General features: G+C 31.1%; 2 protein-coding genes across 2 annotated transcripts; one reads left to right on the forward strand and one right to left on the reverse strand.

Annotated features, from left to right (window-relative positions):
- The first annotated feature begins 268 nt into the window (after positions 1 to 268).
- LOC120067898 (putative inactive purple acid phosphatase 1) lies at positions 269 to 4,755 on the forward strand. The gene is made up of 7 exons (XM_090308333.1): positions 269 to 454; positions 1,348 to 1,534; positions 1,634 to 1,701; positions 2,294 to 2,387; positions 2,828 to 3,019; positions 3,202 to 3,285; positions 4,690 to 4,755. The coding sequence occupies exons 1-7, from the start codon at positions 294 to 296 to the stop codon at positions 4,753 to 4,755; spliced, it is 852 nt and encodes a 283-aa protein (XP_090164459.1). The 5' UTR covers positions 269 to 293.
- A 567-nt stretch (positions 4,756 to 5,322) lies between these two features.
- Positions 5,323 to 7,856, reverse strand: LOC120067899 (protein EARLY RESPONSIVE TO DEHYDRATION 15-like). The gene is made up of 3 exons (XM_039019522.2): positions 7,530 to 7,856; positions 6,027 to 6,399; positions 5,323 to 5,942 (listed from the first exon to the last, which is right to left on the reverse strand). The coding sequence occupies exons 2-3, from the start codon at positions 6,331 to 6,333 to the stop codon at positions 5,773 to 5,775; spliced, it is 477 nt and encodes a 158-aa protein (XP_038875450.1). The 5' UTR covers positions 6,334 to 6,399; positions 7,530 to 7,856; the 3' UTR covers positions 5,323 to 5,772.
- Positions 7,857 to 16,033: the final 8,177 nt, after the last annotated feature.

The following is a 16,033-nucleotide window of genomic DNA, read 5'->3' on the forward strand; positions in this document are numbered from 1 at the left end:
TGTTATTCAATCATATGAAGTCGTTCTTGAATGATATCATCTCTTTATTTAGCTTTCAAAACTTGTCTGTATATATACTAAACTTCAATGGAGAGAATTTTGTTTTTTTAAAAAAAAAAGAATTATATACGAAAAAAGTAATTATTACTCGGAATTAAACAGAGATTGTTTTAAATGTGAAATAATTAGGAATAATTTGAAATGTAGCACAATATGGGAATGTATTAGTATTAAAAGTAGAATAATAATTTTAGTGGGGGTATCAGGCAGGGTCAATCTCTGTGGTGCAAGGGATGAAAGAGGAAGTAGAATCTGGAAAAGTAGATGCAGTGTTTCACATTGGAGATATAAGCTATGCAACTGGTTTCTTAGTTGAATGGGATTTCTTTCTTCATCTTATTAATCCCATTGCTTCTCGTCTTCCTTATATGACTGCCATTGGTAACCATGAGAGGTATCTAAATCCAACCTCTTTTCTTCTTTACTTAGTCACCACTAAATCTAATTAATGCTTAAATTCTTAACCAGTTGGATAACCATTTCATTTTTAGTTTTTGGTTTTTGAGAATTAAGTCAATTTCTTCTACATTTTTTATAATGATTTGCATGTTTCTTGAATATAATGGTTGAATTCTTAGTCAAATTTCAAAACCAGAAACATGTTTTTAAAAACTATTTTTTCTTTAGTTTTCAAATTTTGGCTTGGTTTTTTAATGATAAAAAGTAGATAACAAAGGAAGAAATTCAAATATGGAAGTTGTGTCTTTAGGCTTAATTTAAAAAAAAAAAAAAAACTAAAAATCAAATAATTACCAAATGAGGGCTTGATTTTTGAGTTTTGGTTTTTGGCTTTTACTTTTTAAAAATTAAAACTTATAAACACTACTTTCACTTATAAGTTTCTATATCTTTTGTTATCTTCCTTCTACTAAAGTTTTAAAAATTCAGGACAAGTTTTAGAAACTAAAAGTAAATAGTTTTTTTTTTTTTTTAATTTTCAAATGTATAATATGAAAATCATATTGGAGAAATCACAAGGAAATAAACATAAATTTCAAAAACAGTAAACTAAAAATAAAATCGTTATCGAACATACCCTAAATAAATAGTTTTTCACTTTAAATTTTTGCTTTTGAAATTAGATTAAGAATTCAAATGTTTAAGGTGAAAATCATATAGTAAAAAAAAAAAAAATCAAAAATTTCAAAAATTGAAAACTAAAAACGAAAATTATTACCAAATAAGATCTTAAAAGTAATTTTAATTTTATGTTTAGTAAGTATTTGAACTTTAAAACATGCCTAAAAGTAATATTAGTTCTTAAAACTTTCAATTTTGAGCGTATAGAGACTACAGTGAATCGGGGTCAGTATACTCATTACCAGATTCAGGAGGAGAATGTGGAGTTCCTTATGAAACATATTTTCAAATGCCAATTTCTGCAAAAGATCAGCCTTGGTATTCTATTGAAATTGCTTCTATTCACTTCACCATCATCTCTACTGAGCATGATTTTACTATCAATTCACCACAGGTAATTTCTGCCCAACATTCTTTTTTGCAATATGAATGTCTCATATTCATTCAATTAACTTTGGTTTTATTTTTATCAAATATTTTTTTCTATTCACAGTATGAATGGATGAAAAATGACATGGCCTCTGTTGACAGATCAAGAACACCATGGCTCATTTTTACTGGGTAATTAAGTTTAATTTATTGCAATTTTAAAGCTTTTAAAGGTGTGGCAAGATGAGGATATATCATTACATAATGTCTAATATATTATTCTAAAAAAGTTTAGGTAAATTTCTTTCATTAGTTTGATACGTTAAGTTGGTTGTTATAAATTCATAATTATTATAGTTTATGGGTTATAATAGTATGCAGGTAGTTAATTTCGATAGGAAATAGTAGATTGAAAATCTGTTGAAGATAAAATATATTTTAATAATTTCAAATTATACATGAATTAAGACACTTGAGAGTTAAGTATATTAATGGATGAAAGTTTATAGACTAATGTACTGATGAGTTAGATACGTTCATGAATTCACGCTTCCAAATAATGCCAATTATATTAATTGGAGCCTCAAATATGAAGTTAAGACTATTAACTCACCCCACTCATTTGAAGTTAGACGAGCCCAAACAACTCTGAATAATTGAGTACATATTATATATGTGATATTTTTTACCGATCATTTATGACAATATATATTTTTTAAAGAATATAACATATAAAATATATATGATAAAGATTTAAACTTCTAACGGGTAACTATGAATGTAGGCATAGACCCATGTACTCTTCCATACATGGACTTTTTCCTAGTGTTGACCCAAATTTTGTTGCAGCTGTTGAGCCACTTCTCCTACAAAATAAGGTTCCCTCTCTCCTTTAACCTAAAAGCATTTATTTAAAAATACTTTTTAATCCATAAATTTTTATTATAGTTTTTATTTCATTCTTAAGTTTCAAAATGTAACATTTGAAACCTGGTGACCGAATGAAAATCATACTTAAAACGATATTTTACCTAAAAATATATATTTGTAAATGTTCTTTTTCAAAAAGAAAATCCACATAATTGAAGCATATATGATGATTTGATGATTGTCAAAATGAATAAACTCATTTTAAGGTCGGACGTCCAAATACTCATCTTCTACTAGTTGTATTACAAAAAATAATATATGTCGTGGTTAATTAACCTATACAATGGTTGCTCATGATCTACTCTAGTATTTTGATGATTAACTTTAAATAATTACATATTGATTTACGTATTATGTATATTGATGGAAGAAGATTATACTATTGCAGGTGGACTTGGTGTTATTTGGACATGTTCATAACTATGAAAGAACATGTTCTGTTGCTAACAACATTTGCAAAGGAATGCCTTCAAAAGATATAGATGGGATTGATACATATGATCATAATAATTATACTGCTCCACTTCATGCAGTCATTGGCATGGCAGGATTTACCCTTGACCAATTTCCCACAAATGTTGTACTTTCTTTTTTCTTTTCCCACTTTGAATTGATTTTCTTTATAATTGTAATGGAGTTTAAAACCTTAAATTGAGTTTCAAAATTATAATCTATTTTTTAAATTTGACCAAGATTTGATAACTAAAGTGTATTACTAATAATTTTGGAATAATTATTGTATTTTTGGTTTATGTATTGCAGGGAATAGAGAGCTGGAGTTTGTGTAGGGTTTCCAAGTTTGGTTATTTGAGAGGACATGCAACAAGGGAGAAGTTAAGTTTTGAAGTGAGTATGATAAATATTTAAGAATTTAGGATAAGTTATACTTTCGGTCCCGAAATTAGGGTTAGGTTGTATTTGAGTCGTTTTCAAACTCTCAACAATTTTACCCATTTGTATTTGGTTCGGTTTTGGTCTATAATGTTGGGAATGACTTTCGGTCAAGGCCCATAGCGAAAAGTAAAAGTTAATTGCCTTCGAAATTTATTTGGTTTAGTTTTTTGGTTCAAATAAATTGAATTCTTACAAATTGAATATGTTTTCATACATGTGTTAACTTGTTTTTGCTACATCTTAGACTTAGGATGCATATAAATTTGAAATATATGATTTTGAACACTTGGACATTATCCTAGGTTAATGTCAAATGTTCAAATTTATATTAAGACTTTAATATTTCTCCTCATCTTATTCAATGACTGGAAATGCCATAGAGTGTCCTAAGCTCATTCTTTCAAGATTTGTTTTTTTTTTTTTTTTTTTAACATGTGGAGTGAAAGGATCGAATCTCTGACCTCGAGATTTATAATACAAACATTATGATAGTTGAGTTATGCTCATTCAAGATTGAGGACTTGTAGCTACCATAAACAAATAAAAAGTTTTTTTAACATGTTTGGCCTCATTCTCCATTCAAGGACTATAATGATACTATTCTTGACCCTTTTTTCCTAGTCGAGAACATCCACAAGACACTGGATTCCTTGACGTTTTTAGAAACATCAAGAATAGTGACACTTGATATTGAAGAAACATTGTTTTTGTAGTAGTGCTACTTTCTCTAAAAGAATAATACTAAGGTGTATCCAAAATTATACTTGTCTTATTGCAACTCATTCCAATTACCACAAAAAAAAAATTATTTATCACATGAAAAATAGTGATTAAAAAACTGGATGAGCTAAAAAAATGGGTGTTATCCAAGATGGACCAAAATAATTTTCTTTCTAAAATAGCACACCTAAAATAAAATTACTCAAAATTTTGAGCATGGATCATAAAGTTTGATAGAGTGAATATGAGTGTGAAATGCATCATTGTGGCTATGATACAAGAAAGCATGCCAAGAATTGATTTCATGACTCTTGCAACTTTAGAAAGACCCCTTTTGATTTGTAGAGCTTGACTGTTCTATGAGACTTGAGTTTTTGGCAATGATAGTGTTTAAAACTTAAGTAGAGTTTTGTTTGGCCAACTTCTTGGTTGAATAATAGAGTCAATTCCATTTCTTTTACTTGATTTCAGCATTATGGAGTAAATGGACTTATTTTTCAAAAGAAGAAAAAAAAAAGAGATGGTAAAGATAAAATGGGGAAAGAAATTGAAAAGAATAGAATTATTTCTAGGTAACTTTTTGCCAAGTGGAACTTCATTTCATTATGTTTATATTTTAATTTTCTTCTTACACAGATGGTGAATGCTATCACAAGAGAAGTGGAGGACAGTTTCAACATAATAAAAGCTCAAGTTCCATAGCCAAAATATGACTTGGAAATCCAAAGAAGGTACATAGTAAATAAAAGTGACGAGTTTGAAACAGTCAAATTTACATACATTAGTCTGGTGTTGGTTTAAGGGAATGAATATTTTGTTTGATGGAAAGAATCTACTTTGTAGGCGAATGACTCGTGTGCATTCTATGTTACAAAAATTTATTTCATAGATATATTGTTATAGAAACATACATGTATGAGTAATGAATAATCCATCTCTTCATATTAGAAATCAATAACCTCAAAGTTATGTCAAAGCAAATATAGCTCAACTTGCATGTTGAATGTGTTAACAACCGATCAACTCAGCAAGGTACAAACATTCAAATTATAATTACAACTCGTGATGAAAAAGTATAGACGTTTAACCATTCTAATAATATTCAAGTTAGTAGAAAATTTAGATCACCATCACACCATTTCAAGCCTCAATTTTCATTTGAAATTCTAAAGGATTTCTACTTTTAAATAATTTTAAAACTTCAATAAACTTTTCAATTAGCTGTTAGTAATCAATACAGATTGAAGTCGAGTAAGAAGAAAAAGAAACGACCCACTAACAGAGACAGCTCTTTATTGAGTAATGATATTATGGTAAGTTCTGAACAGAGGACCAGAAAGTACTCCAAATCTATACAGAAAAGACTACAAGACTGATACATATAACTTGTGATATCATATATACATACAAAAGTGAATTGATGAAAGACTTGTGTCAAATTTCAATCTACTTGTCTTAATGTAAACTTACATGATCTATGTGTCACGACGATCCTACTCATTCCATGCACTCGCTGCGGCTGCAATCCGATATCCAGTTTGCATCACTTCCAACGAGGCCAGTGAATGACTATGACTGGATGACGACAATTGTACTCATAATTAAGTGAGAAAACTCATAATTAAGTGAAACTTACACAACCTGGATGACGACAATTGTACTCGCTCGTTCCATATGCTTGCTGCAATAGCAATCCAGTATCCAGTTTGAATCTCTTTTTCAACGAGGCTGGTGAATGAACCTTGGAGAGTGTTTCGGGCTCATACACTTGGCTGGCTTCTCATTGTACTTAGCAGGACCAACTGGGGATTTTGGACCTTTTTTCTTTGGAGAATTTGGAAGGACTAGATCCTTCAGTAATTTTTTGGCATCCATTTCATAACTTGCACCTATCAAAATTCAATATGAAGGGGTCAGGGTCTTGTACTCAATTTGTACTTCTTTTATGAAGTTTTATAACTAAAAAGGCACACCTTTTATGAGATTCTCATGAGCTATTGGTTTGACTTCAGGCTTCTCATCTGTTTCAGTTGATAGAACCATAGCCTCAAACTCTGCCTCTACCATATCAAGAAACTCTTCTGTATTGACTAGATCATCGTTACTGCTGTCAAAATCATCTTCCTGATGTTGGCTTAGCCAATAATCCAGGAACCATCGCGATGTCTTGACTAGTTCCCACCATTCTGGAGAGAAATCCTCGATGTTGCGAAGTGCAAAAGGAATGAAGATTGGAGCATTGGGGTTCAGTGAAACACTTTTTCCAGACAATAATGTCATCTTTACTCTAGATTATCCAATTCTTTCAACCAACAGCAGTTCTAAAAGCCTTAATAGACCAAAAACCTGGAATGTTTGGATATGAGATACTTGATTGAGTAAATCATCATGAGAACTCCACTAAAATAGAGCAATGACTAAGCTATGCAAGTGAGTTGAAAAGAATATTACTCTCTTTAAATCAGACAGAGTACAACAAGAAACCTGTCCCTAAGAAACCCTAAGCTTGGTAAACCTTCAAATAAGAACTCAAGTTTTTAGTAGTTAATTTAACACTAACTTCAAAAAACAGAGTCTAAGTTCTCACCAGATTGGTAAATCTATTTATTGTCGTGTCCTTAAATTCAGCCACTCGAAGAACTACACGACTCAACCCAATTCAAAAAGTTTCAATTCAATTTTCCTTCTTAATTTTGAGAATACGATTTTATACCAATGAATGGAGAATTTGAACTTTAACCAATTTTCTTTAAGATTAGAAGAAAAAAAAAGAGCTTTCATTGAGAAAAGTGAAAGAATACATCGTCATACAAGAACGAAAAAATCCCACAAAACGGAGTCAGACTATAAGAAAAATGAGACCATCCAAATAGGTACAAAAGAGCCTAGAAACAAAGGCCAAAAGAGAAACAGAGAATCTAACAAATAACCAAATATCGCCATAAGAACTCTCACGCCCTAATTTTGTTGTTTCTCTATCCCCAAATCCCCACAAAATAGCACACCCTAGCCTGCCACAAAAACCACTCTTTATCATGAAAAGGCTCCTCAATCAACTCCCTTCAACTTTGAGAGCTGATAAAGCTGAAACCACCACACCACACGAGCAAAATCACAACTCCATATGATACTAAAACTACTGGAAAGATCATTAATACATTTACCATGATTTGATTGGATCGAGTTCATATAAGTATTTAGAGTCAGTTCGGCTCCTGGCGAATTAAACCCTAAAGAGTTAATATTACTTCGATCTGACGAACCCAACCCGTAATCAATAATTTAAGAACATAAGTTATATTACAAAACCCAAAAAACACAAGGATCATTCAAAAAAAAAAAAAGAAAGCAAACAACAATAGAAGTGAATTCAGTTTAAACACGCGTACTAGCATCAAACAGTACATCATTCCAACTTCAAATTACAAAAGCCAGAAACAGAATCATCAAAATTAGAAACGGATAGTTCTTGTTACCGTTACTGTGAAGAAAGAGATGTTTGTGGGAGTGAGAAGCAGGGGAAAGTGAGTGAGTGATCAGTGAAATGGGAAGAAGAAGAAGAAGAAGATGATGATGATGAGACTTCGAAGAACCGAAGCAGAAGGTTAGGGACTGCCGAAGCTGAGATTCGGACATGGTTTTTGGAAAAGCTTTTCTGGAAAGAAGAAACAGAATGAACGGATGGATGGTAGTAAGGAGTCTTGATCGGACGGCTGAAATGAAGGTAATGGGAGAGATATTTTGGGTTCGGTGTAAAGCACAAAGCAATTATTGGGGCGGCGTTTTAATAATATGTTTTGCGGGCCTTGCCTTCATTAATCCTTTACCAAAAGAGGTTTTTTTTTATTTATTTTTTTTAATGAGTTTTCTTTTTTATTCTGTTTTTATTTTTTCATCAAGAAACACGTATATATGCACGTGAATTAATTAAATTTTCTTTTTTTTTTTTAATTATCATAAACATTTAAGCGGTAGAAAATATAACAATTTTTATTTTCATATTTTCATATTATCGTTTTCTATAAACAAACTATTTTAAAGTTTAGAGTACAAAAAAAATTTTTTTGTTAGTAACTACTTGAAGAGAATAACAAAAGAGAATTTTATTAAAAATAAATAAATAGTAAGACAAATATTCTTCACTATAATACTGTAAATCTTGTAGGTTCAATTTAAAGTAGTTAAAGATGTTTTTTTTCTTAAAGGATTATTTTTTTCATAGTTATTATTTGAAGTTTGTTTTAATCACTATAAAATTTATGAAAAAAATTAATACATGTAAAATTTTAATTTGAAAATTAATTGTTACTTTTGGAATTCAGTCATCTCAAATTTCTTAATTGTTTTGGAATCTTTATTCTAATTTTTAAGTAAAAATTCAAGACTCTTAAGTAATTTATTCACATGTATATAATTTAAGTCTTTGAACTTTTATATATAAAAATTTACTTTCATACTTGTTGAATAAAAAATTTTACACCAATCGCAAATTGTCATATCATTTATCAAATTAATGATGAAATTATAAATCATCTAATTTGGAACTAATTAAAACTCGATATATGTCTTAAATTGAAATTGAAGACATGAATTAACAAAATCTCGATGACGTTATATGTTTTCATCATGATTATTGGATTAAATAAAATAATTTGGTCGAACTTATTATTTGGGATAAAGTTCAGCAAAAAAAAATTGAGTTTATTTTGACCCAAATGTCAAATAAGGCTCAAATACAATTAGTTGGGCCCAAGGATCAAGTCTATGGTGTTGGGGTTGATGTCCTGAATCTCATGGCATCGTAGTTTGTAAATTATTTATACAAACGAATTGTTTATTTAATAAAATGAAATGTTATTTTATTTGAAATTTAGTTTGCATTAATCCAAAACCAATAAACTAAGATCCTAGGTTATTTAATGTAGCTTAAACATGTATGTGGTGATGTACAAGTGGATTAAGTCTAAGTAAGTAATAATTTGAAAGGTCTGTAGTAGATGATTAAGACTAGGTACCTTATCCTAGTGACAATACGGATAAGGTTCACTCTGTAATTATTACAATTGTTGTAAAATGTTACAAATGATTTGCGCCTAATCATTCTTATGGACACATGTGAGTGGAGGTATCCTATACAAAGAGTTTATATAAGACCAGGCCACAAAATTATTCGTCTCTCTTTATAATGTCGTTACTTGAAATGACTTACATTTCAATAGGATGATCATAAGTGACTTGACCTTAATCCTGAGTGAGTTGTGAACTCCTCCTATCTACAAGGGCGGTCATTTGACTGCATGGGTGAAAGTGGCCATTTTTACCAACTCCATATGACTACCATTTTGGGGATTTGTCTAAGTGGAGAGCTGGGAATACAGCTACACAAGAAGAAATTCACTTCTTCCAGTTGTTAGGGTAAGTAGATAAATTGTTCTCTTAAGTGCTGATTCTAAGTTTTGAATAATGAGAGCCTCACCCTCTCATTGCCCAGAAAGAGATCTAGTTATAGTTGGACCTAATTGTTCATTAGAGGGATTAGTGATGCTTTAGGAGTTAGATATAACTACATAGGTAAAGCGATAATTTTGACCCAATTGTAGTTATGAGCAATTCGTGTAGGGGTCAACTTATTATTGATTGTTTATATCCAATGGACACAAGAATATATCTACAATGTTAAGAGTATAATTGTCGATCTTTAGTGGAGTGACCGACAGTTATTGAATGTTGTATTTAATAAAGAGTTTAATTAATTAATCTCATATCATTGGAGCATCTAATTTGTAGGTCCATAAGATCCTTTTACTAGCTCAATAAGAGTCTATTGAGAATCAATTAATTTTGAATTAATTTGAATTGTATAAATTAATTAAATAGAATTAATTGTATGAGATACGATTAATATAATATATTTGGATACATTATAATATAAAGTTTAATGAAAGAGAGCTATATATTTAAATATGATTCATATATTAATTACATGAATGAGATTCATATAAAAATTATAGGTTAAAATTAATGTGAATATGATTCATATTAAAACTATATGTTATATGAGAGAATATAAAGTTAATTTATATGTGATATAATATAAAATATAGATGTGATATAATCTATAGTTTTATTTAATTATATTAATGTAATATAATTAAATTGTAAAATAACTTCCTTGGAAATTATTTCATGTTATGAAGGGAGTTATTTGATAACTCCTCTCATCTCTCATATATAGAAATACAAAGGAGTTGGGCAATGCAGTTCAGTACATGAAATTCTTTAGAGTTCTCTCTGAACAATTGATCTTCTTCCTCAGTAAAGAAGAATTCTCTCTCATTTTTTTCCTTTTCCCTCACCCAAAATTTAAGAAGGCAAGCTCATACCTCTGCCTTGATTCTCACATTAAGAATAGTGAGGAAGGTTCTGTGGTGGTATTAAAAAATCATTGTGTTCTTGTTGTGTACATGGTTGAAGTGTTCGAGAGGAGGAGAAGAGATCGTGACCACTGGAGAGGAATATCTGAAGATTGAGTATCTTTAGGGGTATATTATATCTCTACTTTCCTCTTTGTGAATTAAAAAGGCATGCTTTGTTTACTATTTGTTCTATGTACTGTTCTTCTCTGTTTTTAAGTTATTCCAAAATTAAATTCATTGACACAAAGTGGATCATTGTCTCTGAATTTTTTTAGAAATTAAAATCGGAGAAACTGTGGAATTTTTGCACTGCATTGTGGATGTGGTATGCAAATTAAATGTTTTCGAAAATTAGCACTTAGTTTTACTATTTTAATTCATTTAAAGTTGTAAGGGCTCATTTGTTTTGGACATTTAAATTCTTTCTAACAAGTTTGTAAGATCGTGTCGTTTGTGGTGAAGAGTTTTCCATGGAGGAGACTTCGATTCGGAGTAAAATTTGGTGAAAAACGAAGAAGAGCAGCAGCTTCTGACCTAGAGCTCTGCGGCACTCTTACCGTAGCGCAACGGTGTTCAGGGGATTTTACGTGAGCATCGTGGCACTCGTCACAGAGCACAACGACGTTGCATGAAAATCCACTGAGCGGGGCAGCGCTCTTGCCGCAGCATAGCTACACTCCAATACCAAATGCCAGAGCACAACAATGCTCTCCCACAACACCGTTGCGTTCCAAGACGTACGTGCGCGCGCCTAATGGTTTCCCAATCGTGGGTTCAAGGCAGTATTGGTTTTTTACCAGTATTTTTTTATATTTTATATATTTATATGGTTTTGATTAATTAAATTAATATAAGTATTATATTACTTTAATTAATTCTTAGGAGTACCATTTTTTTTTTCCAATTTTGTTGTTTAATTAATTTTACATTTGATGTATGATTAATTTTTATATACTGCATAATGTAAGTCATATAGTTTAAAATTCCACCATAGGGTAAACATTTTATCATGCATCATATTTGTTATAATTGTTATATTATAAGTTGCATGATATATACTAAGCATACTCATGCATCATATTAAATATAAATGTTATACTATAAGATTGCATGCATAATTAATATATTCATGCATCATACTATGGTATAAAAGTTATATTATATGGTTTGTATTATGGATATGTTTTATTTTCATTAGTTTATAATATAAGTGTTATATTATATAATGGAAATGCATTGAGTATGACATTACTTGGTAAATATAAGTGTTGTACTTAATTAATGTCAAAAGATGCATGATTATAGGTTTTAATTATTTCATTAGCTTTATAAGTGTTATGGTTTAATGATTAAAATTAAAATCTATAATCAAGAGTTGCATGCAAAAATAGGTTTAAAATCAATTAACCTAGACCTATGTTAAAATATTTTTAATATGATTGGAGATAGGTTAATTTTTTTTAATATGATTAAATTAGAAATAATAAAATATTAAATTTATAAAATAATTGTCTATAAGGGACCTTTGTCTAAGGAAGATATTGTCTCGATTAGGTATTTAAGCTAATGAAAAATAGAACACCCCTACCTAGGAACCGACCTGGAAGGTGAGTTAGATAAGTATTTTATAAGTATGCAATACATGATTAGGTTTATTAAAGTGTTTGATAAACAAGAATCATATATTGTTAAACTATCTAATATAAGTTTTATATTGGACCGATTTAACAATACACTTAGATAAATTGTTAGCTAAATTTACCTAAGTAACGAACCCTGGGTTTAAAACACTTAGTGGGAGGAAAATGATGTATATGATATGTCAATTTTCTTTCATGTTCTCCCTAATAGTTTACTCAGTGAGATCTGTGCTTGACCTCATGGCACCGTTTGCTTGTGTCCCTCTAAGGAAGGTGTTTGTATAGGTCAATATCAAGGTGAATAGAGAAAGGGTTTATAGTAAGTAGGAGAGGGATGTATGTCGACACATCCCACGGTCTCTTTCATTAGTTTGTAGTAAGGTTTCATGCTCATCCTCGTGGCACTGTTTTCTTGTATCCCCCTAAGGAAGGTGTTTGCAAGAAATTTTACTCAAACTCTAGGAATGGATAGGATTACTTTAATTTTTTCCCCCAATCGATTTTTCCTTAAGGTTGGCTTATTAGGGCGGAATTTTAGAATCTAAGATGAAGGGTTACACTTATAAGGAATTATTAAGCAAGTTAATGATTTCTTAATCGAACAATGGTGACTAATCATTATAGGAATAAGAATTATTCTGGTGTAATGATTGGTTGAGAATGTCTCAATTCAGTGAAGCGGTGATTGTCCACACTACAGTGGCTTTTATCCTAACTCACTAAAGCATCATTACAAAATTAGATGTCATTAGAATTTTATTAAAATTTGATTGGTTTCAAATTAGTAACGCATATAACTAATATAAATAGTTTGTATGGTTTCAGCAAACTTCAAAATGACTAGCGCTACTATCAACCTACTTAGTATGAATAAATTAAATAGAGAACTATACAAGTTGGAAAAACAAAACTAATATTGTGCTAAACATCAATGACCTGCGATTTGTCATACTTTAGGATTGTCCTCACGTGCCTGCTTAAAATATCGCTTGAAATGTTTAGGATGCTTACGAGAGATGGACAAGGACAAATGAGAAGGCCTGAGCGTACATACTGTTGGGTTTTATGTCCTAAAACTCGTGGTTTGTAAACAATAAACTCATTCTATAAATCGATAAAGTTATTATTAAATATATGAATTGTTTATTTCGTTTTTAGAAATAAATCCAATAAAATAAAATATCCATGACTATTACATGAGTACTTGAACTTTATGTGGAGACATAAGAGTGGATCAAGTTCGAGTAAATAGTCAAAATGATCTATAGTATACGAATAAGGTTGGGTGCCTTTATTCTGGTAACAGTATTGGATGTGGCCTACTCTATAGTTGTTACAATTTGTTGTAAAGTGCTACAAACTAAGTGATCCTGATTCATTCATGTATTGACATGGGGAGCAGGGGCGTCCTATGCAATGAGTTTGCATAAGATCGGTCTAAGAATTAAGTCACTCTTACTTTATAATGTTGTTTACTGTTTAAGACGGACTATTTCAAAGCGATGACCAGGGTAATTTGACCTTAATCCTGAGCTAATTATGAACTCCTGTTTATTTGGAATTATCCTTAGATTTGCAGGTGTGAGGGTTGGCTCAAAAGCACCAACTCAATAAGCCTCCCATTTCAGGGGTAAGACCAAGTAGATAGCTGGGGACATAGGGTGCAAGACGGAATTCACTTCTACCCGCTTTTAGGGATATAGAGAAGTTGTTCATTAAAGGTTGATTCTAGGTCTTGAACAAGGGGCCCCACGCTTTCATTGGCCTGAGAGGGATTCAGTTTATTGATTAGATCACAAACCAATTGTTCATTAGAGGATCGATGGGACTTAATGAGTAAGATGTAATCTCGGGGGTAAAACAGATTTTGACCCAGCCGTGATTACGAACAACCTGTGAATGATTAACTTACTAATCATGGTTATATCGAGTGGACATAATATATCTACAGTGAGGGAAGTGCAACTACTAGGCTTTAGTGGAGTGACCCGGTAGTTAACGAATGGTGGTTAATTAGGTTAAAGAGTTTAACCTATTAATCGCGGATCATTGGAGTTTATGATCTGTAGGTCCATGAGGTCCCCCTACTAGCTCATATTGGACTAAACCTTAGAACAGCATGACGAACGAATTTGGAGGGTTCAAATTCGGTTTTTGGAGAAAATCGTTAAATATATACGATATATTTAACCTAATATTTAAATTGTGAATTAAACATAAAAAAAAAAAGAGAAAACATGAGATATTTAAATAAGATTTAAATATCAAGATTATGAATAGGAATTCATATAAATTGAGATTAATGTTGGATTTAATATTATATCAAATTAATTAAATTGTTTAATTAATTATTTAATATTAATTTAATTTTTAAAATTTATTATTAGAATTAATTTTGAAATTAAATAGAATTGGTCAAAATTGCATTAAAAGTCAAATTTTTGACTAGGTAAAAAATGCAATGGAAGTCAAATTGTTAACTTTTGATTTTTGAAAATCGAAATGTCAAATATGTTGACTTTGGACTTTGAGAGTCAAACTTTGGCCAAGTTAGTGTGAGTGGAAAATTCCAACTATTGAATTGCTAAGTTGTGTCTTCATTTAAAGACACTTGCTCCACTATATCTCACTTTGAGTTCATGAATTTTTTAGTATCAAAATCTCATCAAACTCAAAGTTGCAAGTTTTCATGTTATCTTTAAAAAGAAGTGTTTATTGATTTTTAAAAACTCTTGGCCATAGTGGAATTGGATGAGATTATGTGATAATCTCATTTTAATTTTCTCTCAAATTCTTAACATTTTCCTCTCCAAATTAGTCACTCACCGGATCCTACCATCTTGTTCTAAGGTTGGAGAATAGTCAGGAAGACTCTTATGATGGTCTAAACTGTTTGTGAGGAAATTGGAGCGGATCTGGAGAAGCTTCAAAGTCTACAAAGGTTGTATTCTTTTCTCCCTCTTATCTGCTTAATTTGCATGCTTATCTTTATAATTAACCTAATTAGAGTACTTTAGATCCATTTTTCTTTTGTTGTGCATGTGTTGGTTCCATCACATACTTGTCAGCTTGTCGAAAGTTTTGGCAAAGAAGCATGAATCAATGATCATCACATGCAAGATCATGGAATCATTGTGAGAGATGTTTGGACAACTATCCTCATGGCTCAAAATGACACTCTTAAATTCATTTTCAATACCCATATGAAAGAAGAGATATTTTTTTAGATAACACGTTCTCAACATGATGGTCCACTTTAACATGGCTAAAATGAATGGGATCGACATCGATGAGGCTAGGCAAGTTAGCTTTATCTTGGAGACTCTGCCAGAGAGTTTCTTTTAGTTTCATAGCAACATTATTATGAATAATCTTGACTACAACCTGACCACCCTTCATAAAGAACTACAGACTTACCAATCCTGGATAAAAGTCAAGGAGTAAAAGGGAGAAACAAATGTTGCCAGTTCCTCTAAGAATTTCTACAGAGGTTCAACCTCTAGAACTAAGTCTATGCCTTCTTCATCTGCCACCAAAAAGTGGAAGAAGAAAAAGAGAGATCAGGGGAATAAAGCTAACCTTGATATAACCCAGGAGCATGAAATCCAATGTTGCCAAAGAAATCTACTTCGATTGCAACAAGAAGGGACACTGGAAATGGAACTGTCCCAAATACTTGGCAGAGAAAAGGAAGGCCAAACAAAGTAAATATGATTTACTAGTTTTGGAAACCTATTTAGTGGAGAATGATGATTCGTCTTGGATAATTGATCCAAGGGTCACTAATCATGTTTTTCTTTTTTTTAGGGAATTAGTTCCTGGCAGCAGCTCGGGATTGGCAAGATGATGATGTGGGTTGAAATAGGGTATTTTGTCTCAGCAGTTGCAGTGGGTGGCGTGAAACTTCTCTTTCAGAAATCATTC

This window comes from Benincasa hispida, chromosome 12 (assembly GCF_027475165.1).
Source record: "Benincasa hispida cultivar pf3 chromosome 12, pf3_genome.v1.1, whole genome shotgun sequence".
In the NCBI taxonomy this organism is placed as follows: domain Eukaryota; kingdom Viridiplantae; phylum Streptophyta; class Magnoliopsida; order Cucurbitales; family Cucurbitaceae; genus Benincasa; species Benincasa hispida.

Excerpts from the sequence above, each read along its gene's own strand:
- LOC120067898 (XM_090308333.1), top strand. The coding sequence starts at position 294 with ATGAAAGAGGAAGTAGAATCTGGAAAAGTAGATGCAGTGTTTCACATT. Across the intron at positions 1,535-1,633 it reads TTACTATCAATTCACCACAG|TATGAATGGATGAAAAATGA; the intron begins GTAATTTCTGCC and ends TTCTATTCACAG. Across the intron at positions 3,020-3,201 it reads ACCAATTTCCCACAAATGTT|GGAATAGAGAGCTGGAGTTT; the intron begins GTACTTTCTTTT and ends TATGTATTGCAG.
- LOC120067899 (XM_039019522.2), bottom strand. The coding sequence starts at position 6,333 with ATGACATTATTGTCTGGAAAAAGTGTTTCACTGAACCCCAATGCTCCA. Across the intron at positions 5,943-6,026 it reads TCATGAGAATCTCATAAAAG|GTGCAAGTTATGAAATGGAT; the intron begins GTGTGCCTTTTT and ends GAATTTTGATAG.